The sequence below is a fragment of the Micromys minutus genome (assembly GCF_963924665.1).
Source record: "Micromys minutus genome assembly, chromosome: 1".
NCBI classification, from domain to species: Eukaryota; Metazoa; Chordata; class Mammalia; order Rodentia; family Muridae; genus Micromys; species Micromys minutus.
In genome coordinates, this window is record NC_137969.1 from 182,259,363 (window position 1) to 182,283,742 (window position 24,380).

A 24,380-nucleotide genomic window follows, 5' to 3' on the forward strand; every position below is an offset into this window, starting at 1 on the left:
TTTAATGCAACAGTTTTGATATGTATTTTGAACTCAATGAAGGTAAATAGACATTGTTTAATAGGCAATTTGATGCACTGGTACAAAATTGTAGAGAATCTTCTAGAAGATCCATACATGTAGAAATTCTTATTTATATGGTATTTCAAGTTATGGAATTTGATGTAGAAATCTATGGAGTGAGTGTAGGTAAAGAAGTCTTGAGTCTCATGCTTGCAATATTTTGAGTTGAAGAATAAAAAAAATATTCTTTATATAGGAACATAAGCACGAACTATTTTATAAATAGTTTATGAAAAGTAAATGGGAAATCCTTAGACTAAGAATTGTCTAATGTATTTAGGAATGTTTGCATCATTGGTGATATTAGTAAGTGTTCTTAAGTTGAGGAGGTAAAGCTCTGATTGACATGGATTCTGGACAGCCTGGGAGGAAACAGAAGTTGAAAACCTTGAATTTATATCTTAGGTAGTTTCTCTCAACTCTTCAACAGCTACCGAAAAATAGCAAGTTTAAAGGAGGAACATTTTGTTGTGGCTCATGGTTTAGAGACATCTGTCCATATTCATCTAGGTCTATTTCTTGTAGTTGTGTGGCATTGCAGACATGATGTAATGGGGAGGGAAAATGAAGGAATGTAAGGTAGGAGTGTAGAGGATGCAGGAGAGAGAGGCAGGGAGAGAATGTAGAATATAGAAGACATGGAAGTGCACTCATTGATGCTATAGAAACAACACTATAAGAGATAAAAAGATGAGAGAGATTAAATGGGGTTTGAAAGCTATTTTCTATTGAAAATATCTAAATATTAATTTATCATCCAAACGTGGCATTGTGTGATTTTCCCTAATCTAGTTAATTGAACCCCTCTAAAAATCCCAAGAGAATTCTTGTTCCAGTTAAGAAGGCTCTGGAAAAAAACAAAAACCTGTATATGTTTAAGGCTATCCTCTTCTACATAGTTAGCTCCAACCCAAGCGGGCTAAGTTGTGAGTCTTTCTCAAATATATGAATATATTAAAATATAGATGTGATATTTTATTAATTCTTGAAGAATTTTCTAAATTTTATTTTGATTATAGCCCTCTTTCTAACTCCTCCCTACCTCCCAATATCTCCTGGCTTCCTGGAAGGGTAGCTCCTTGTAATAGGAAATAACTTTAATTAGAGAATAACTAAACATATGCATTCAAGCTCAACAAGCAATTTGGAATTCCAGTATTCATGAGTGACTTCCTAAATTACATATTGGCTTAATCTATAAGGTAGCAGATGAAATGCTATTAAAATTAGTAATAAGAAGAAACTCTTCATGTGTGAGTATACTTTGGATCAAATACCCACTGATAATTAAATTGCCTAGAGATAAATTTAATAATACATTTCTCTTTAATTTATTGTCAACCCTATAGATGAATACACAAGGAAAGATTAAAAGAAATGAAAGGAAGTTGGCAACCAGGAACCCACCTATTTACCGGAAGAGCGTCCTCTGGGATTGATAGTATCAGAGGCCCTATATTGCCAGAGACATATGCTAAATGCTCTAGGTATCCTGACCTTGTAAACACAACATAGTTGATTCTTACTTGGTAACTAAATGAGGAGACAGAGATCAGCGGTCTGAGGAAGAGACATGCTCTTCAGTGGCATGGCCTCATGTGATCACTTTCTATAAAAAACTGCATCTCCAAGTGGTCCATTCAGATGTGAACTCATCAATAGATTAAGATTAGAACCCTGGAATTGTTTCTTCTCAAGGCTTTCCTTGTGGTCAGTTTTACACTGAGAACAAAATGTGAGTGTTGGGGCTTATTTTATTTTATGACTCCACTTGATTTGAGTTTGACGTGAATGTGTGATCCAGAGTGGCAGCTGACACAGCCTAATTACATACTAATAAAGATTCTTAAGAAAGTCTGGAAACTGAGGCAATGTAGGAAGATGGCCATTGATGTGTACTTGAGGGAAACAGATAACAACATCTAAAGTGAGTTCCATTTGGAGCTACGACTATTTATATTTTTCTTAGGATTGCACTTTAAACGTTGACAAACTTACTCCTTTAAAAATACTCACGTTAAGTGGAATTTTCATAACTTTTCATTTCTCATGTGGCTTTTGTAAGTTGAGCTTGTTTCCTGCATCTTTTCAGGATTTATTTGTCCTAAGAATTCTTTAACGAATTCATAAAGGGCTTCTATAAATAAGATGGTGTCATCTGCCCCAGACAGAGATAGTCTTGTTTTTTTCTGATCACATCAATCACATTTTCTTAAGAGATTCTCCCAGTTAGAATTTCCATCATGTCTAATATTGAAAGCTTGGCAGCAGATTTCTGTATCTTTTTCCATGATCATAAAAAGAGAACACTTAGTTTTTACTGTTCTGTCTGATCTTAGCTATAGTATTTTCAAGATGCTTTTTAGTTGATCAAGCTCTGTTCTGTTTCTAATTTGTATGGTTTTTTCCCTCCAAGAAGGGAGTGTTGTACTTTGTGGTGTCTTCTCCATCTACTGAGATGTCCATGTGCTTCAGCTCTTGTTCTGTTATTATGGTACATTGCGTTTTGGTATGCTGAATCAATCTACTGGTCCTGGAATACATTCCCCTTGGTCATGGTGGATAATACATTTTATATGCTGTGAATACTTATAAGCAAAGTCAGACCTCTGTGTCCTCAGGTTCTGCATTATAGATTTAAGCAACTGTGGAGGAAAATACTTGGGAACAAACTGCATCTGTAGCGAACATGTAGAGAGTTTCTTTTTGTCAGCCCCCAATAATGTCCTGTAACAACTGCTTACATTATATTTACATTGAATGTGGTGTAAGTAATCTAGAAATGATTTAAAGTATCTGAGAGGCTGTGGGTCATTCTATGTAATTCCCATGGCACGTACATAAGAAATTTTAGTCTGCACATGTAGTTCTGGAACCAATCCCCTGGGGATACAGAGGCTGATGGCATATAGGGATTTGTATATATGTTCATGAGGCAATTGTTCAGCAGTAACTGTCCCTGTGGTGGCTTTGCTTTGTGTGGGTGTTGAGATAATGCTGGGTATTACCAAGTGAGGGAGGCAGGGTTCTCCTCTGCTTCCCCTATTTGCTCTTTTCTTTTATGGAATCCTTATTGAAGGAATTGGTATTTTCTTTTCTTTTTTTTCAGTTTCTTTTTTTAAACTTTATTTTAAAAAACAAAGATAAAAGAAAAAAATTTAAACATTTTTGCATAAATGTATACAAATACAATTGTGCCAGTGCTTGGCTTTTTTTTTTTTTTTTTTAAGGTTTGATACTCTGTATTAAGGTCTTACTAGTTACAATGAGCAAAAAGTACATGTAAAACAGGATGTAACCCGGAATTAGTCAACCTTTTCTTGGTGTGTAAGGATTGAGCATGAGGTTTTTTTTTGTTTGTTTGTTTTTGTTTTTCTTTTTTTCTTGAACTTCACACAGTCTGTGAGTTGTTTCTGGGGCAGTCCGAGCCTCTGGGGTTAGCATCCCACTATCAGTGACTGCATATTATGTCTGTTCTTTTGTGACTGGGTTATCACACTCAGGATGATATTCTCTAGATGCAACCATTTTCTTAAGAACTTGGTTAAGTCATTGTTTCTGATGGCTGAGTAGTATTCCATTGTGTATATGTACCACAATTTTTGTGTCCATTCATCTACTGAAGGACATCTGGGTTCTTTCCAGCTTCTGGCTATTATAAATAGAGCTGCTATGAATATTGTGGTGCATGTATCTTTGTTGTATATGGTATTTTCATTCAGATTTTTATATGATTAATGATCCATACTGGTCTTGACTTGTAAATTCATGGGAGTTTAGGTTAAGTCAATTTTCTTGTCACAGACCATTTTCAGTTTTTTTTTTCATTTTTAAGATTGCTTTGATAGAATGTGTATGTATAGTATTCAAAACAAAATGCTTTCCTTCATGATCATCATTTATCCAGATGCAATTTCTATAACTCATGTTTAAGAATTGTTCAAGAGAAACAAAGACTTGCATAGATACTTCAGTGACACTCAAGCCAAGTCCCTAGAGCACGTGTACAGCGCCTGTGTTTTCATTGTAAAGTATCTTCAAGTTCCTTACTGCTTTTCTTGACTTACTGGTTCTTACTGGTTTTCATTGGCTTATTTTTTTGGCAGTATATTTTTCAATGTCTGTGTATTGCTGAATTACTGAAACTTCTAACTGTCTGTTCTAATTTCTATTCTAAAGAGAGAATATACTTAGTATGATTTGAGTCCTTCAATATTTAGTGAGTCTTTATTCCCCAGGATAATGAATATTTTTATTAATTATTAGGGATTTCACACAATGCACCCTGCACTCAATTCCTATTAATTCCTGGTCCCCCTGCCCTCTATGCCAAAACAAAATAAAAATCAACAACAACAAAACCCACCAATTTCAATTTGTGTTCCCATATACTCACTGGAGCATGGTCAAACCCCAAGTGGTCAATCCCTCAAAGAAGAAATGAATCTTTCCTCACTCCAATCCCTACCAGAAGCTATTGGTTTTGAAGAGCAATACTTTAGCATCTTCATCATAGTTCTCAAGGACTTGATTTAATAGCTTCCTGTCTGGAATGTTTCTTTTCTGGAGGGGAGAGTAGAGGATTGTCACAGAAGCCTTCAATGTCTCCCATTCTCAGCCATGAGCCCGCAGTCATCCATACAACTGCAAAGAAGCTTCTTTGCCCATAGCAACCAGCAGCAGCAGGATCATGGACTTTAAGATGGTTTCTGGTGGCAGCTGGGATGGCAGACTTCAATATGGCTCCAGCAGCAGCATGAATCATGGACATCAGTATGGCCTCTGGTGGCAACGTGGACCATAGCCATCAACCATCTTTTTGTCCAATTTCACAAATACGGTTTTTAAAAACACCTTTCTGGGCTGGAGAGATGGCTCAGCTGTTAAAGGCTAGGCTCACAACCAAAAATATAAAAACACCTTTCCATAAGATATGCCTTCCCCCTCTACAGTTCTTTTGGAGATATTGTGTGCTTTGGAGGGTCATCCTCAGCTGTCGTCCCCATGAAGCCTCTATGGATTTCTTACACTTCCTGGAGCAGACCTGGGGCCTGATGGGTCCTAGTGGCCACCTTCAATATTTTCTTTATTAAGTCTTATTTTATGGTAACTATGGTCTATCTGTCTTGGAGAATTTTCCATGCCACTGTGGCTTTAAACACTTTTTTAAGATTATTGTTTCTAAGATTATGTGCCTAATTGATGTGACTTTATTGAAGGTATTTGTCTTAGTTTCTAATGCTGTAACAGCATACCATGACGTAAGAGCAAGTAGGAGAGGAAAGGATTTGTTTGGTTTGCACTTACTATTTATCATTGAAGAGCAGGAACTCACACATGTCAGGAACTGGGAGGCAGGATGCAGAGGCCATGGAAGAGTGCTTGCTTACTGGCTTGCTTCCCATGACTTACTCAGACTGCTCTGTTAAAAAAAAATCATGACCTGGGACTATTTTATTTCTCCTTCTAAGTGAGCATAGTGATATAGTCAGGAAAAACATTTCCAAGAATTCAGAAGATACACCAGACAGAGAAGATGTTCAACTCCCTCATCTGGACTCCATGAACATGGAAACATAGCCCTGGAGTTGTAAAAGCCAGTTGGGCTATAATTTGACCACCACATATGTATATTAAGGGACCAACAGGCAGAGAAGCTGACTGCCTCAGGTCCTTTGGTTTGGCTTGTTCTCTGGTTTTGATGTGGCCTTAATTACTGTCTGCCTGTCTTCTGTTCACCTGTCTACACTTGCTGTTCTTCTATCGGCTTAGTTTGTCTGTACCTAGTTCTCTTCTTTTGCCACTGCTACTAAACTTTGTAGCTCAACTCTGACTCTGCTGTCTGACTCAACGGAAGCAGCCCAAATGCATTTCAGATCATCTCACCACCAAAATCCTCTATATGTGTATTAATTTCTTAGTATCTTTGAAACAGTTTGCCTTTTCAACTCCTTTCAGTCATTTTCAGATCTACGTAAAGAGCTACATCTAAGTAATACTAAGTGATAGCTAAATTTAAGTAATAGCTAAATCTAAGTATGTGTATTTTCCATGTGAGGTGATGGCAGTTAATACTGGTTACTGATATTAATTAACATTGGACTCAAAGAGCCCATATGTGCCTATCAATAAAGCTGGTGTATCTTGCAAGTTAGACATTATGAAAGGTCCATATGTGTTTCTGACCTAATGTTCACAGTAGAAATGTTCTCACATAACTGTATCTTTCTTTCCTTCCATTATTATTGTTATGCATGTGTCCTCTGTGTGCCACAAACTGAAATCCACTGTTAGAGTTATCAGCTCATTAGCTCTATAGCCCCTTCCCGCAGCTGGAAGGAGAGAAGTGAACACGCAGGTTTGGCTCCTGGTTTTTGTTGGGGATTTTTGCATTATGGGTCATCATAGTCATGTTCCCATCCATGTCATTTCATTATTCCCTGCACACTTATCTCTGTTCATTTTTTTGTTTTAATTGCATTGCAATGGGCAAATTATTTATTTGCTATTTAATTCAGTTGGTTCTTTCAACCAGTTAAGCAAAGAAGGGAGGAAATTTCCATTTTCCCTAGTGTTTTAAATTTGCTGGTACCCGGATGATGAGCTCTTTCCTGCAGAATAATCACTGTTGGAGATCATTTTGTAAGGACTGAAGAAAATCACATATCGTCTGTAAGGGGAGCTGGCTAGCAAAGCGTCTCTTTTTTGTTTTTAAATTTCTTCTTTTGAGATGTTGATTCTGTGGTTGCAGGCTAGATTATTATTTTTCTCTCAGTGTGGCTCCTGCCCCACTGTCTTCTGGCTCTCTTCCTTTCTCTTGGGGAATAACCATTGAGCTCCTTCAGGGAGTCATGTTAATTCTTGCAACTATCAATCTTAGGATTTCTATTGGAAAAAAGAAAGTATCTAAAACCTTGCTTCACTTCACACATGATCCCTGTAGTTTTCTGAACATAGTATAGAGGTGATTTGAAAAGAAACCCACATTTCTACCTCAGGGCAGTTTCTGTGGCTTTCCTAGTCTCTTCATGTACCAGTTAAATTGTTATCTTTGAATACAATGCTTTATTAAAAATGGAATGTTTTCACAAATATGTGTTTCTACTTCCAGAGACAGACTGGTTCCTACCTTCTACCTTTTCAAGAATGTTTGCTTGTTTTATGCCTTGGCACTCAACTTGAGTCTTTTGCACAGAACGTTTCGAATGTCACTTTCTCAGAGGTCAGAAAGCTAGGCGCGTGGACTCATGTTGAGATGACAGGGGTCTGACCTGGTTGGCCCTCACTGCTTCTCCTCATACTGTCGACTGGTATCACTCCTGGCTGATCAACATCATCCTTTGGGAGCTGTTCAGCTCTATTTTTAATAATGCCTGTGGCATACTTACTCTGCAATCTGACCCAGTTAAACACTGGCCTTTCTGCAGGGGTAGGTTTAAGCCCAATGTTTGAAGTTTGTTTTGATCCTAGTGGGTGGGAGTTTTGCTAGCTGTGCTTCCTGTGTCTTCTGGTAAATAGCCTTAAACTTAGCTTTTTTTTTTTTTTTTTTTTTTTTTTGTAGATTCCACTTTCCTCTTAATTGTTCATTCTTATATTCTCTCTTTTCTAAGAACGTTCTTAGTCTGAATTTCTCTCTCTCTCTCTCTCTCTCTCTCTCTCTCTCTCTCTCTCTCTCTCTCTCTCTCTCTCTCTCGGACTTTAATAGAACTTTAGTCTTAGACCCCTTCTCTCCCTCTGTAAAAATTTTGTGAGACTCTGGAGCACAGTGATCAGTTTCTTTTGGAGTGACACCTACTCTATTGCTACTCTATTGTCCTTGTACTTAAGGAGAGCCTCGAAGAACTGAGCTGCCTTCTTGTCTATCTTTCCCTAGCATAGAAACTTTGCTCTGCTTGTGAGCAGGAGACCATCTGGGCCACATTTGCATGGTTTCCGTGTCTGTGCAAGGTGCTGGGGGACCACTGCCTCCCTACTTTTTCCACTATGAGCTGGAACCAGGGCCCCGTGCTTTTGTCTGTCTCATTTTTGTCATTCGCACTCCGCAAACCCCCTTTAAGCTCTGCTTACCTCTCTTGGAGCTGCTGTTAAGGCTGAGCTGAGGATGGGGAAGCAGGTCACAGGTGAAGTGCCACAGACACTTTTTATTCCCAGCCAAGATTCAGATTTTCTCCAGTAAGTTTTTAGTCTGCTGTAGGTGCCTGGGGCAGTCCTCAGAGGCTCTCAGTGGTGGCATTAAACACACCTGTCTATACCTTTCACTGCCTGCTTCACTGGGGAAAGTTTGTGACAATCCTTGCCCTCCCAATTTGGATCTTTCATATTCTCTGTTTTTTGTTTTTGTTTTGATGGTGTTGTCTGTTTTTCTGTTTTGTCCTGTTTTCCCTTTCATTATAGCCTGGCATGAAATTCTAGTAGTGCTTGTTGGTAGCTTTCTGGAAAGTTAATATTTTCCTTAAAAATTAGGGCCTACATGTCTTTTTCCCGTTTTTCCCATTGTGGTTATAGGTATGAGTCCCTTATCTTTGGCTGTATCCCCTTTGCATTTGTGTCTAGGCTCCATGTGTGACTCGATGGGCTGGAAACAGTGAAGCAGTTATACACCGTCTCCTTGCCTCCTGCCTTCCTCTGCTGTAAACTAGCCTGTCTGGATCAGATGACGGTCTCTTCAGAGCACACTCGAGCTCTTGGTTTCTTACTTTTGAGCCAAGATGCTCACGTAATATTCTGCGGAAGAAATGTCATGTTGGAGTAAAGATACAGAGGTTTAGTTTTCTTGCTGACCTTGGATATTCCCTTTGAGGATACTTCACTGAGGTAGCTGTCTGGTAAGGGTGGTCGAGAGTACGCTGCAAAGAAAACCCTATTGAGAGTAAATGACAGATGGGCATCACGGAGTCGGCCTTACCATGAAGTTTAGTTGCAGCTGTTAATAAGACAGGGCTTCCATTGTAGACATGGAAATGAGTGGGTGCCTGGCCTGAGGAAGTGCTGCACGGAGGTTATATTTGAAAAGAAATGTTTGAAAAAGGAATTAGAGCAAGACATAAATTCTTTGTTATTCAGGTTGTTGAGTCTCATAGTGGGGATCCTGGGGAGTTTGTCTTTTTAATGATCCAATGTGTAAATTAAATTTTCTGAAAGTACACTCATTTCTGAGCATTAATTTAAAACTCATTTCAATTGTTTCACAATAGTCTCTTTCTTTCCCTCCCATCTTCAGGGAAAACCCAATTGTCCCGGAACATTCCTTTATAGAGTTTGATCTCAGTGACTTAGGAGGGAAAGGGTTTTTATTTCATTTATTTATTTATGTGTGTGTGTGTGTGTGTGTGTGTGTGTGATGTGAAAGGGTTCATGTGTCATAGGACACTAATAAAGGTCAGAGGACCACCTTGGGAGTCTGCTTCCTTCTACCATGTAGGGCCTAGGGACCAAACTTGGGGCATCTGGCTTGATAACCAGCAGCGTTAGTTACTCATCGAGGCAACCTAGTCTGCCCGATAGAAAGAAAGCTGAATACACAATGAGACAGAACTTCCATCCTATGAAATTGATTTTTAAAATTTTAGTTGTGAACTGTGGGTTGAGTGAACACTTTTGCTCACATGCCTTCCTAGGGAGACTGTTGAAAGTATGAAGTCTGTTTTTGGAAGTGAGATGTTGAATTTAGAGTTTTCCTCCAAATGCTCTGTAGGTAAAGTAAACATGAGTTTCCCTTTGTCTCATAGGCTGCAGGAGCAATTCGACCTCTGGTGTCCACTGTCATCAGTCCCTCTGCTGATGGTCACTTAGACCACTCACTGGACCGTGCCAAGCATAGGGCAAGCGAAATGCCCCAGGCTTTTCTCTTTGATGTAATCTATGAAGCGTATCGGCAGGTAAGAACTTGGGCTGCTTCTGTCCTGCTTTTAAAAAGTGCTTCCACATTTGAATTTCTAGAAAAACCTGTTGAGACTCGGCATGTAGTCATACTGTAGGCCAGTTTGTATTCCGTCGGAGGAACAGGAGAATTCTATTGGCTTAGGACAGACTCGGGCAATGCTTCTGCAGAATCCTTTTGGAAGCTGCATGAGCTCCCCCTTCCTTTGATGGGACACAGAAAACACTTCCTGAGGTAATGAAAGTGCAGGAATGCTTGGCAGTCCATTAGAGGCTCAGAGCCCAGGGGGTTTGTTGGGGTTGGTCACATACGTGTCCTCTGGCTAGCAGAAATTTCCCAGTCTCCAGCGGAATGCAGATGCCCAGTGTAGACAGTGCTATGCATTCAGACAGTTCAAGCACATCAAGTCTGCCATAACCCTGCCTTCCCAAGCACTGGCCCACGTCTATCTTACAAACTTGTGTTCCTGAGGAAAAATAGTTTTAGGCCCAGTATGGTCAATTTTCTGGCACAGATACCTATGCTTGGCATTTTAAGTTAAATATGTAATTAAATGACTATAAAAATATCACCCACAAGTTAATACTAGAATTTGAGTATTTTATTTTCATTTGGAAATCTTCTGTACTTATATGGTTTTATTGCCATTTGTTTACATATTTGAATAAGTCATTATTAATCTATCAGAAACTCCTCAGTGAAACACAGTGGAGTAACTGTGCTTGATTGGTAATCAGTAAATGAAAGAGCTGGGCAGTTAGGGTTAATGAATAATAGTAACAAATACATTTATACCAAATATTCCAGATACAGTTAGGTTAATGGCAGTGGTTATTCACATACATATATTCAATTATCAATACTTGGCTTCAGTTAGTTTTTTTAAAAAATTATATAGGATTTTATTTTACTGAGAAGTTCAGACAGTTTTCTTTTCCGTAAAATAACTTGGAATACAGGATATTACCTTGAGAATCATATTTTAATTTTTCTATTTCTTGACGTTGAGTTCACATACCCCATGATGCAGCCTGGTTATTGCTGGGCTACCTTCTGCCATTGGCACATTTCTGAGGTTTGTGAAGGTGTTTATTAACTTTAATATGTACTCTTCTATGTTGTTTTAGTCTGAGTATGAACTAGCACAGGTTCATGCAGTGACTACTTGGTCCCAGTCTGGTGGGGCCATGGTAGGAGGTGATAGAAACCATAATGGAGGCGCAAGAAGTGGGCTACTGACAGCTTACCCTTGACAGAGAAGTCTGGTCCTATTCATTTTACTTTTTGGGTTTTGAGATAAGCTCTCATAGTCCAGTCTGACCTCTACCTATCTGTGTAGACCAGGCTGGCCTTGGGTTTCTGTGCTGGGGATATTGCAGGCATCACCACGTCTGCCTGCTCTCATTCTGAGTCTTCCTCTGCTTTCTGAGCTTTATGCTATGAGAGGCTCTTCCTTTGATATTAGGCTGTAACCTCTGAAATTATGAACATTTTCCCTTCGTCGCTTAAGTTATTTCTCTGAGGTGGTTTGTTGTCATAGGATTGAAAAGTACAAGACATGCAAAATAGTTTGGGCAACTGGAATAATGTAGATAGTGTAGTAGGAAATGCTAGTGTTTCAAATGATTTGGAGGTAAAATTGGGACAATTCTACTAGTAGATTGTATCTCACATATCAAAGATGAGAGTCACTGGCTCAAAGATTTGTTCTGAGAGAAGAGGACATAGGTATCTGTTTTTTAGATAGAAGTGAAGGCTTTGGAAGGTTAGAATTAGAATCTTGCAGGTATGAGATTACTTCTAGACTTACGTTGAGCCTGGAGCATTTGGGAAAAAGGCAAGATGGCCTGAGTGAAGAGGTCCCCACCCTTCTCTTCTGAACAGGAGCTCATGTTTGCAACAGCCTGCGCAAACAATGGACATCACCAGTTCCTGGTTCCAGAGTCCAGTGTGACTACTGGAGCTAAGAGTGCTAAGAAAATGTAATGAAGAGTAAGCTGCTTTTGCTAAAAGAGCAGAATCTTTACTTCCCCATGGAAAACCCGATGGGCTAATTAATAGTAGGATGCAGTTGAAAGCTCTTCCTTCATCTCATATCTCCCTCTTCATTGCTTCAAAACTTGGGTTCAGATTCTGAAGCAATTGTGAAAGAAAATGTTAGTAATTTCAGATCATGCACAGAAACCTTTCCTTTCGTGACTGAAGACTCCAAAATAGAATAACTAAGGTATTTTCAATGGATTCTCAACTTTCAGCTTTTACAGTCTTCTCCTCCAGAATCTGGGAGTCTTCAGTCATTTCCCCAAGCTTTTCAAAGACAGGAGTCTCTCAGGCAGACCATCTTATGTTGAGGAGCAATCAAAGAATCGAATGATCTCCTTAACTTTAGGCAGAACATTGTGCTATGAGAGGTTCTTTCTTTGGTGTTAGACTGTAACCTCTGAAAGTATGAACAACATTTTTTCTTCATGCCACTTGTATTAGAACCACACTTTTGCTAGGCAAGCATCCTGCAAATAGAGGCAGATTGGTTTCCTACACATTGACAGTCCTTTAAGTACCATTGGAAAGCTTGTATTGACTATAACTGGGGTAATGACCAGTTAGACCACAACTTGATAATAGATTGCTCAAATCCTGTGCAATATAGAATTTTATTAACATCTGGAAGCACCAAGCACTGCCTTACCAGGCCAGGCTTACCTGATTCTGGTCAGTAGAAATGTCGTCTGTCAGGTGTGGGCTGGTGGGATTTCAGAAAGACTGAGGCTGAGACTTTTTATACCCTTATCAGAACAGTACAATGGTAGTTGTTAGGACACTATGACATTTTCGAGATATTCAAGCACACATTGTTAATGTCTAAGATTAATGGTATTGTGAAGCTTCTATATGCTTCCCGGACTTCTAGTGAATGCAGAGAAACACAGGTAACCTGAATACTTTACAGCCTGAAAGAATACCTTGGTTTCTTAAGAACTGTAAAGCACATAGTGTCCCAAGAACCACAGACTCTAGCCTAAGAAATTCTATGATGCATGCCTACCAAGGCAGCTAAACCATAATTCCCTGCAAACATCACTTAGGACATGAACTGACTGTTTTTTCTGACTGTCTGTCTATCTATCTGTCTAGCCATCTATATCTATCAAGAATCTATCAATATCTACCATCTTATCATTAATCTATGCATCTCTCTATGCATCTATCATCTATCCCACACATGCATCCATCCATTCATCCATCTATATCTATCTTTGTGCTCAAGCACACACTTACATATGTAAAATTTTCTTTCCTTTCTTTTATTGTTACTCTTCTCTTGGCTTCTAGATATAATGTATTGGAATTCCCAAAAGTTGAATCCACTGTGTCCTAGGGCTTTAGAAACAGAGAAAGATTTTAGTGTAGATGTTTAGCTAGATATAGAGTTGCGGTCATATCAGCATTTAATGCTCTGGATTTGACCAAGATCATAAAATGAATGAATATAGAAAGAGTAGACGAGAACAAAAGGCTGAGCCAAGCTTTTGAAGCTGTAGAGGAATTATTATTTCATGGGGTTGTATCTAAAAATTACCAGAAGCTCCATGCCTTAAAGAGTACCACCTTTTTTCCCTTACAGTCCTGGAGATGGGAAGTTTAAATCAAGGTGTTGATGGAGTTGTGCCACTTCTGGAGGAGCTCCAGGGCACTTGCCTCCTGTCCCTCCCTTTCCCCCATGTGGCTTGTATTACTGCTCCTGGCCCTTTCCTTGCACTCTTATGGCCATATGCCCTGGGGTTCATTTTAGTCTACCTTTTAGAGGATCCCTGTGATTTCTAGGACTCACTTAGGTAATTCAGGATAATTTTCTTGTCTCATGATTGTTAATTTAATCACACTGTCAAAACCCTCTAGCTTCTGCTAATAGAATATAGAGATTTGGGCATGGGTATCATTGTACAGGAAAACATTGTCCAACACACCATAGTGATGAGGAATAACTGGCTAAGGGGAAAGATGTTTGGTCATGTGGCCAAGCAGGTTACATCCCAGAATCCCAGTGAAGGGAATTCTCAGCATGGTGGACCCATTTTGCTGAGGGATGGATAAGAACTTAAGTGAAATTGTGCCAATGGATTTTAGCAGATTGCTGAGACCACAACCACTAGATTGAAGGTACTGTAAATGAAAACCTGGACTGAGTTAATTTCCGGGAGAATAGAGGACCAATTTCAAGAGGAACATTGGCATATTTAAGTAGAAGAAAAAAGAGGGTAAATACAAGCAATTTTAGATGAAGATAGATGACTTAACAGCTCATTAACGGAGATGATTTACTAGCAGACAACACTGCAGTGATGGATGAACCCATGTAGTAATGGTGTTAGCTCTAGGTAGTAGGTCTTTTATACAGGGAGGTGTTGTGAGCACCATATTTAGGCTTTTGGAAGAGAAAATGCTGCTGTTTCATTTTTCTCTCCACACCTGTGTATGTGTGTGCGCGTGTGCTAAAGATTGAACCAAGGAACTTGTACATGTTAAGCAAGCACAGCACTAGCTTTCTCTCTTTTATTCAGTCTAAATACACACACACACACACACACACACACACACACACACACACACACACACACACTCCTTCTCTCTCTCTCTCTCTTTCTCTCTCTTTTCTGATTACAAACAAATATGTTTTGGGGGTATTTATAACAAACTGAGAAAACCTTTTTATTGAGAAATCTGCAAAGCTATTGAATGGTTCAGTAATCTATGTGGCCTTGAGATATAGACTTTCTTTTTGACTTTTTGTTTTCAGGATAGAACTTCTCTTCATGCAGCTCCTATGAAAAACATGTACCGGAATTCACCACTATCCAATAGTTAGGTAGAAATACGCTCATTGGAGCCAAGGCTGTCCAAAGTTGAGTAATTAGTCAAATGCCCTTGGATGTTGCGGGTGACTTTGTTGGATATTGTAGGTGACTCTGGAGGGTCCAGTGACCACATTTCTGCTCTTCGTAATTTGCTGTTACTAGTTCCCTTGCTGCTTCCTGCCTATCTCCTGCCTATCTCCTGCCTATCTTCTCTGGGCTCTGACCGTGTTTGGCTCCCTTTACTTCCTTCACTTATGCTTCCTTCTCCTGAGATTTGAGTTCCTATTCTATAATGCTCTTCGGATATGAAGCAGATACTTGGGAAGCTTTTCCAGTTCCAGGCAGACAAGTTAGGCCAAACCATTCTATGCTTTGAATTCCTTCCCACGGTGACTTAGGAATTCAACTGTGAAACGACTGACTGCAGGTAGACTGTGAGCACCACGATGATAGATGTCTTAGGGTTTCAACTGCTGTGATAAAACACCATGACAGAAGAAAACAAAAGAAAACCAAAACAAACTAAAACAAGACAAAAACACTGGAGCAGACAACGTTTATTTCATTTTACAGGCTGTAGTACATCATCCAGGGAAGTGAGGACAGGAACTCATATCAGGTACCTGGAGGCAGGAACAAATGTACACAGGGGAGTGATTAGTAGCCGGTTCAGCTTGCTTTCTTATACCATCCAGGACACACAAAGCAGGAAGGTTGGTTGAATCCATGAATACTGAAATGTTAGTACCATATTTGCAATGCTGATAATGTAAAAGTCAGTAAAACCCACAAGCTTTGTATGTGGGTTACTTAAGGTTATAATGTAAATATTTAGTTATTTGTTGCCTTTTGGTTCTGGGCTCTTCTGTGTGATTAGTATTCATTGGTTTTCTTGTTTTTTTCTCTTAAGATCATCTGGAGCCCAAGTCTACCCTTTGGGAATTTTTAATGATATAGTAAGAAGTTGCTAAAGGAAAAGATATCAAAGGAAAATGGCAAGAATTAAAGAACAATGAACAAATTTTATAGTTAGTAGCATGAACCCAGAGTGGACCCTGAAATTTCTACTAATTGTTCAAATATGTCACGGTATCCTTACAGTTTTATGACAAACAATAGAGTATTACACAGAAATGGTTTCCAATTACACAAGACTGTCTTTTGAGAAAGTTGATGTGGTGGTCACAGATCACCTTCCAGGCTTCATTGTTAGAAAACACTACCTCATTTCTTGCACAACATTTCTAAGAATACCATGTTTAGAATGGCTAGTTAGTTAATTGGGAATTTGAGACTGCACATGCATAATAGATACAGCAAGATTTACCAGCGCCAGAAGTGTTCTATGGGATGTGAATAATTTGATTAATTTTTTTTGACTTGCTATCCTAGGCTTTTATGTGGATTTATGTAGTATTTGCATGTTATTCTAAAGTAGTTTAGAGGAAAATCTCCTTTATACAATACATTGCCTACTGAATTTTAAATGCAATGTCCTTCTCAGCTTCCACTAATTTTTGCTATGTCCCTGGGTATGAAATATGAAAAAATAAAGAATATAATAGAGATTTTATTCCTAACACATATGCTACCCATGACTCACCTGGGTTGAAATAAATAAACTCTGTGTCATATATAGTCAGTCTATCTGGGACTCAGCAGCTGAGTTAATAGGAAACCACTCACAAAGATAAGATTATGTCAGAGGTATTTGATTTTGTCTTCAGAGCATTGTGATTATTAGTAATTTATTTCTTTTTTAAGTCTTATTTCTTGTATAGTTTTCCTTCATCTTGGATCACTCAGCTGGCATAGAATAGGCCAGTGCTGAGCATGTAATGGGGATTGGATTAGAGGTTGGGATTTTTGATATTTTCAGTTGTAAATAAGAGTCTTAAGAATGAACCTAATGATATCCCTTGGTGACCTACAGAGTTAAGGAGAAGGGAGGACATGTTTCTAAGCATGTATGTGAGGAAAGGGATGAAAATATGTGTGTGTGTGTGTGTGTGTGTGTGTATGTGTGTGTGTGCATGTGTGTGTGTGTGTGTGTGTGTGTGTGTGTGTGTGTGTGTGTGCATATGTGTATGTACATGATGTGCAAGTGAATGGCAGGAAATCAGGAAAATGAAAGTGAAATGGATAGAGATTAAAAGGTGAAATACTCTGCATCAGAAAGAGGAAGTTTTCCATGTTAATGTTTCTACAAAGCATTATTTCATTCCACATAAACAACAGTTGCCAAATATGCCTAATAGCTCTTGGTGTATCTGAGCTGGGAATGCAAACAGGGCTTGTGTCTGTGATGCCCAATGGTGTAGACCTCTGTGATGCTTTGGAAATTGAACACTGTCCAAGTCATGGTGTTTTCTTCTTAATTTTTCCATGTTATTTTTTTCTAACAATAACTACAACAGGTATGCTACCTTATTTCTCATCTTCTTATGGGAAAATTTTGGAGTGTAGATCAAGACGTTATGGCCTTTGCTGTGATATTTAAGCACAAAAGTCCTTAACTGAGAAATTCTTGGTAATTAGTCTAAAACCCACAAATTGTTTCTTCCTCTGATTTGGTTCCAGTGTGTTATGTGTGGCGGTATATTTTATTCTCATTGTGTTACCTTCTCAGTTTGCAAATGAGCCTTCAATGCATTTGGAGATCATTGAAAATATTCTGTAATTCAGGGCTCCTACTTTCTTCTCCTCGTCTTAACTTTTTCCTGATATCATTCATTAATCATCTGTTTTTAGTAATTTTTGCCTCCTTTGAGTGGTTAATATCTGTTATATACATATATTGAGTACTTTGGGGTTCATTATTTGTTGATTTCAGTGAAGCTACTTAATTTAATTTTCTTAATTACTTTAAAAAATGTCTTCTTGGCAGAAGATCCTCAGGAATGTAAGCCTTAGGCAAAACTTAAATGCTGATACAAGAAGATATATTACTAATCTGCCCACTGCCTCAGGAGTACACAGAGCTTTTCTTTCATCTTTCAGATAGGCTGAGCAGAAGGTTTACATGCCTGTCTGAGTCAACTGTCCAAAGAGACAGGACTCATCTGCCTCTTTCTTAGCTTCCTTCTCATAGAAAGTTGAACTCTGACATATCAAACCATGCTTCCATCACTGAGCCATGTCAGAAACTACAGACCTTGGCAGATGCCATGGAACTTTAAGATAACATCCATAGAGAGGACCCACAGACAGTACATCTGCAGATACAGGACCTGTAGCTCACATGCTGTCCTCTTGGTACATAAGGCTGGGAGAGACCAAGGGAATCAGAGGGCAGGAATGCTGTGTTACTGGAATCCCATGCATTGGCCTTCATTAAATTTCGACCAGTTATATCTGGTAAATTCTTCATGTTTGAATATTTTTATTGGTAGTCAGTAGAATTATAAAGAAGAATTAAGTTGATTTTCTTACATTTTAATTCTTAGTTTTGAGCATCCAACTCATTTACTCAGAACTTGTACTTTGAAGGACTTTGCTTCCTATATTCTAAAGTTACTAAGATATTTTCTATTACACTTTATGAACAATCTTTATTGCTATATGTTTGTTTTCCATTGGCATATTAGAGTTATACATATTGAATAATGTATATATATTAAATACTTAGTGTTAAGCTTATACTTGAGTTGTAAGGTGATAATGACATAGCATGTCTTCCTTTGCTTTGGCTCAGACCTTAGTGTAATTTTGTTGAACAGTAGGCCTAGTGATAGTTGACTGTGTATTACTGTATGATTTAGAAAATTAAAAAAAAATTCTTGTAGCATAAAATATGACTTGCCCTAAAGGCATGTTTTGTCCTTTTCTACTATGGAATAGATAATATGCTTACTGTAAAATGCTTAGAACACACCACCACCAAACCTTCAGACTTTTATCCTAACTCACACTTCTTTAGTGACTTTGAGTTAACAAAACGTGAAAATAGTTCTTGAGTTAGGTTCAACAGACTTAAAGACTATGGTTTGGATGTGGTTGAATTTCAAATGTATGTAAAAATAACTGAAGAAAATCAAAGCAGGAAACACACAGAGGCTATAGACTCAGAGCCTAGGGAGGGGCTAACAAAACATGCCTCGTTCTTCTGTGGTATGTGCTATTGTACCAGGAAAAGAAAAGTCCCATGGAATGTTTTTGGTTTAGAAGACTGTCTCACTATGTGAGAAAGTCAGAGACAGTGTGAGTGGATGCAGGCGGTATGCTACATGTTTTCCTGTAAGGAGAAACGCTGGCTCCTTGGTAATGTTTGGGGCATTTGCTTTTACCTTTCTCAATCCTGGTTTGTTTGCATAAGAATTTGACAAGTCATGCTGCGCCCCTCCCCTTTTAAATGATAGAAATGACCTTTAAGCCACCATGTCATCTCTTCCCAATCTTTTGCTATGGGGTTCTGCCCCTCGGATTGGGGGTTTGTTTCTGGTGCACGGTTAGGAGGGCTGGGAATGATAATGGAAACTGGATACTGACGGATCAAGCATACCCGAGACTCATACTTTTGGTTTTGGATGAGGAGAAGTGACAGTTTCTAGTTTGCAGGCTGTCTTCTGACAGAGGGTGGCAGACTGAGCAGGACACAGCAGTCCAGGATGATTGCAGCATACTTACGTCACAAAGTGCCTGTGAACAAGAGCATCCACTGGCAGTGTTCAGAGGGAAAACTCACTGATTGGTGCTAATAGCAGACGAAAGCCTGGCAGTATCCATGCTGAGGTCACTTAGGCCCGGCTCTCCTTTGCTCCTGTGGAGCTCACTTAGTTCTGTTAAGTTGTGCAGTATGTATGTTACTATATTGGGAGCTTTATGGCTCGTGTAAACCTTAGTTTTAGGCAGGCTGGTCTTAGAGCTTCCATTCTTTGCATTTTTGGCTCTTTTTTTTGTTTGTTTGTTTTAGAAAGTTGTAGCATGATGGAACAAGTACTGTGAGACTGATGATGCATTCAATCAAAAGAACATACATAGGTTTTCAAACCTAGTCATGAGCTATTCAAACCTTCCTCGCTGTCTTTAGGCAGATGAAGGAGTTCTATGTGTTCCTGCATTGTGTGCTCTTCCTCTGTGGCACACGTCACTGTGTCAGTCCGACCCGCCTGGGGATGATGTTTGGTTTGGGTTGATCAGTAGCTCAAGGCAGCAGCGCTAAGAAGGCAGGCTTACAGCAGACACGGCGCTCTCCAAGGACCTTTCCTGTCAGCCAGGCTGAACAGCAGACCTTAAAGGCCCTTGAAACTTTCGGACTGTTCTTGCCTTTGAGGTTCATTGGGGAGCATGTTTTCTTCCTGCTTACACTATTGAGCATTGTTAGTAGCAGTCATCAGGCTGGGGACCCACAGAAGCAGTGGACAGTCGCAGGCCTAATTTTATTTTATTTTATTTTTTTGTTTTAGACTTCTCTGTGAATTCCCTTAGCTCCCCTTCAGCGGCTGTGAGCCTGGCAGACTCCACTCAGGTCCCTTCTGCAATATTTCCACCTACCATGTTGTTCCTTTCCCTCCCTAGCTTCCCAGCTTTTTCACATTTAATCTTCCCAAGTTAGTACATATGCTCATGGTGGCTCATGGTGGCTCTCTTTCCCATGCAACTTGTGATCCAATTCCAGCAGAGAGGGCCAACTATTCTCTAACCCACTAGCATGTGCACAAGCAACTCTTAACCTTCCTATATCTTCAATGCTAAATTATTTTCTTGTCATGTCCTAAAATGTGTATATTTAAGAATATCCATGTCTCATATAAGGTAGTCATTCTCTGAGAAGTTTAATGCCAGTGGTGTTTGCGTTTGTAATATAAGCTTCTTGGGTGGATCACAAAGGACTAGCCAGTGCCAAAAGACCTAGAAAAAAAAGATTTGCTTTTAAGTGGTTTTGGCAGGGGTTTGGTTTGTTGGTATGCATCCTAGTACACTGAAAAGTCTGTGCTATTTCTAATATAAAGTTCTTTACAAATGTTAAAGCTAGCCTGTTTATGAATTCACCCATGTTATAGAAATTACCCAGCTCTGAAATATTTTGTGGTACCTGTACCCTAGAGAGTTACAATCTCTTGAGCTATATTAATATTTATCTCTTGTTCCTCATGTTTGCTCATCTTATGTTTTATTTTTACAGTGGTGAAGATTGAACACAGGCCCATTGCCTGCTCCTCAAGTGTTCTGTCACCAAGCCATGACCTTAGCACCAGTGCTACTCTTATGCTAATACAATGTTCATTTTTTCCCTGTGCATGATTTTAAGTTCAATGTCATTGTTTTGTGGACATTTGGACCTGTGGGCACTAATATTTTCAGAAAGACAGTGGCATTTCAAGCTCTGAGCTAGTTCTGGGTTTTGTGAGGTTCTGGATAACTATTCATTTACTCAAGACTTTTAGCAAACTCATTTTTAAAGATTTTTCAGGAGTAGTAAAAGTAAGTGATTTTTGCATTTTGAATTACTTGGATAAGATTATATTAATTGAAATTATGTGCATTGTTTTTTCCTTTCCATATATATTTTATTTATTATTTTTTTTCTTACCACTTTACTAAAAAAAGAGGGATGCATATACAGATTTTTAAAGGCATTTTGGCATAACACTATATGAGTATTTTTGTCAGTACTTAATTCTTTTAGAGGTTTGATAGCTTGCATTGAAATCCCACTAGTTACCATAAGCATAAAGTACATATAGGATAGAATAAAACATGGAAACAGATTTATTGTTGAGTATAGATTAAGCATAAAGATCTATGAATACCAAAAATTGCCACAAGGCTATTATCTTAGCTCTTGGTTTATTAATGATTTAAGGTCCAGGTGTACCACACTCTGAGAGGGTGTTATACATTTATTTTTTTCCTAAGAAAAACTGAGGCTTTCTTTCTTTTTTCTTTTTTTGGCCTTTGTTTTTTCTTGAGCTTCATATAGCCTGTAAGTTGTTTCTGGAGTGTCCAGAGTTTTCTGGGGTTAGTATCCAATTATCAGTGACTGCATATTATGTCTGTTCTTTTGTGACTGGGTTACATCACTCAGGATATTTTCTAGATGCATCCATTTTCTTAGGAATTTCATAAAGTTATTGTTTCTGATAGCTGAGTAGTACTCCATTGTGTAAATGTACCTCAATTTTTGTATCCATTCATCTACTGAAGGACATCTGGGTTCTTTCCAGCTTCTGGCTACTATACATAGGGCTGCTATGAACATTGTGGTACATGTATCTTTGTTGTATGTTGGAGAGTCTCTGGGGTATATGCCCAGAAGTGGAATAACTGGGTCTTCAGGTAGTACTATATCCAGTTTTCTGAGGAACTGCCAGACTGATTTCCAGAGTGGTTGTACCAGTTTACAACCCCACCAACAGTGGAGGAGTGTTCCTCCCCCCCACCCCCCCCACCCCCGTCCTCACCAGCATCTGCTGTCATCTGAGTTTTTGATCTTAGCCATTCTGACTGGTGTGACATGGAATCCCAGAGATGTTTTGGTTTGCATTTCCTTGATGACTAAGGACATCAAGCCCTTCCTTAGATGCTTCTTGGCCATTCAATTTTCCTCAATTGAGAACATTTTGTTTAGCTCAGTACCCCATTTTTAATAGGATTGTTTGATTCTCTGGTGCCTAACTTCTGGAGTTCTTTGTATATCTTGGATATTAGGTTTCTCTCTGATGTGGGGTTGGTAAAGATCTTTTCCCAATCTGTTGACTGCCTTTTTGTTATCTTGACAGTGTCCTTAGCCTTACAGAAACTTCGCAATCTCATTAAGTCCCATTTGTCGATCTTTGACCTTAGAGCACAAGCCATTGGTGTTCTGTTCAGGAAATTTTCCCCTGTGCCTATGTGTTCTAAGATTTTTCCCTAATTTCTCTTCTAATAGTTTCAGTGTATCTGGTTTAAAGTAAAGATCTTTGATCCACTTGCACTTGAAATTTGTACAAGGAGATAAGAAAGGATCTATTTTCACTCTTCTGCATGCTAAGTGCCTGTTGAACCAACACCATTTGTTGAAGAGGCTGTCCTTTTTCCATTGAATGTTTACAACTCCTTTGTCAAAATTCAAGTGACCATATATGTGAGGGCTCATTTCTGGATCTTCAATTCCATTGATCCACGTGCCTATCTCTGTACTGGTACCATGCAGTTTTTAATACAATTGCCTTGTAATATAGCTTGAAGTCAGGGATGGTGATTACCACAGATGTTTTCTTGTTGTTGAGAATGAATTTAGCTATTCTAGGTCTTTTGTTATTCCAGATGAAATTGCACATTGCTTTTTTCAGCTCTATGAAGTATTGAGTTGGAATTTTGATGGGGATTGCATTGAATCTATAGATTGCTTTTGGTAAGATGGCCATGTTTACAATGTTGATCCTTCAAATCCATGAGCTTGGGAGATCTTTCCATTTTCTGTGATTTTCCTTCTTTAGAGAGTTGAAATTCTTGTCATACAGGTCCTTCACTTTTTAGTTAGAGTCACACCAAAGTATTTCATAATGTTTAAGACTATTGTGAAGGGTATCTTTCCACTAATTTCTTTTTCCACATGTTTGTCCTTTGAGTAGAGGAAGGCTACTGATTTGTTTGGGTTAATTTTATATCCAGCCACTTTGCTGAACTTGTTTGTCAGCTGTAGAAGTTCTTTGGTGGAATTTTTGGGGCCACTTACATACACTATCATGTCAACTGCAAATAGTGATATTTTGACTTTGTTTTTTCTGATTTGTATCCCTTTGATTTCCTTTTACTGTCTAATTGCTCCAGTCAGAACTTCCTGAATAGGTATGGAGAGAGTGGGCAGCCTTGTCTACTCCCTGATTTTAGTGGGATTGCTTCAAGTTTCTCACTCTTAAGTTTGATGTTGCCTATTGGTTTGCTGTATATTGCTTTTATTATGTTTAGGTATGAACCTTGGATTTCTGTTCTTTTCAAGACTTTTAACATGAAGAGGTACTGAATTTTGTCAAAAGCTTTCTCAACATCTAGTGAGGTAACCATGTGATTTTTTTCCTTGAGTTTGTTTATATGGTGGATTAAGTTGATGGATTTCCTTATATTAAACCACTCCTGCATCCCAGGGATGAAGCATACTTGATCATGGTGAATGATTTATTTTGATGTGTTATTGGATTCGGTTTGCAAGGATTTTGTTGAATATTTTTGTATCAATGTTCATAAGTGAGATTGGTCTGAGGTTCTCTTTCCTTGTAGGGCCTTTGTGAGGTTTAGGAACAAGGGTTATTTTGACCTCAAAAATGAGTTAGGTAGTGTTTCATCTGACACTATTTTGTGGAATAGTTTGGAGAGTATTGGCATCAGGCTGTCAATAAATATCTGATAGAATTCTGCATTGAACCCATTTGGACCTGGGCTTTTTTTTTTTTTTTTTTTTGGTTGGGAGGCTTTTGATGACTATTTCGATGGTTTACCTGGTCCTGGTTTAACTTTAGTATCGGTATCTGTCTAGGAATGCATCCGTTTCCTTCAGATTTTCCAGTTTTATTGAGCATAGGCTTTTGTAGTAGGATCTGATGATTTCTTGAATTTCCTCAGTTTCAGTTGTTATGCCTCCATGTTCCTTTCTGATTTTG

The 24,380-nt window shown here is 38.7% G+C and overlaps 1 protein-coding gene across 2 annotated transcripts in view; it reads left to right on the forward strand.

Moving 5' to 3' along the window:
- The window catches only part of CRPPA (CDP-L-ribitol pyrophosphorylase A), a gene marked incomplete at its 5' end in the record, with an annotated part of 280,876 nt that overhangs the window by 22,684 nt on the left and 233,812 nt on the right, over positions 1-24,380 (forward strand). The window contains one exon of one of the 2 annotated variants that reach the window (XM_080936583.1): positions 9,792-9,941. The exons of the other annotated variant lie outside the window; for it this stretch is intronic. Coding sequence (XP_080792709.1) covers positions 9,792-9,941 — 150 coding nt within the window. The remainder of the gene's footprint in view (positions 1-9,791; positions 9,942-24,380) is intronic. 2 annotated transcript variants of the gene reach the window in all.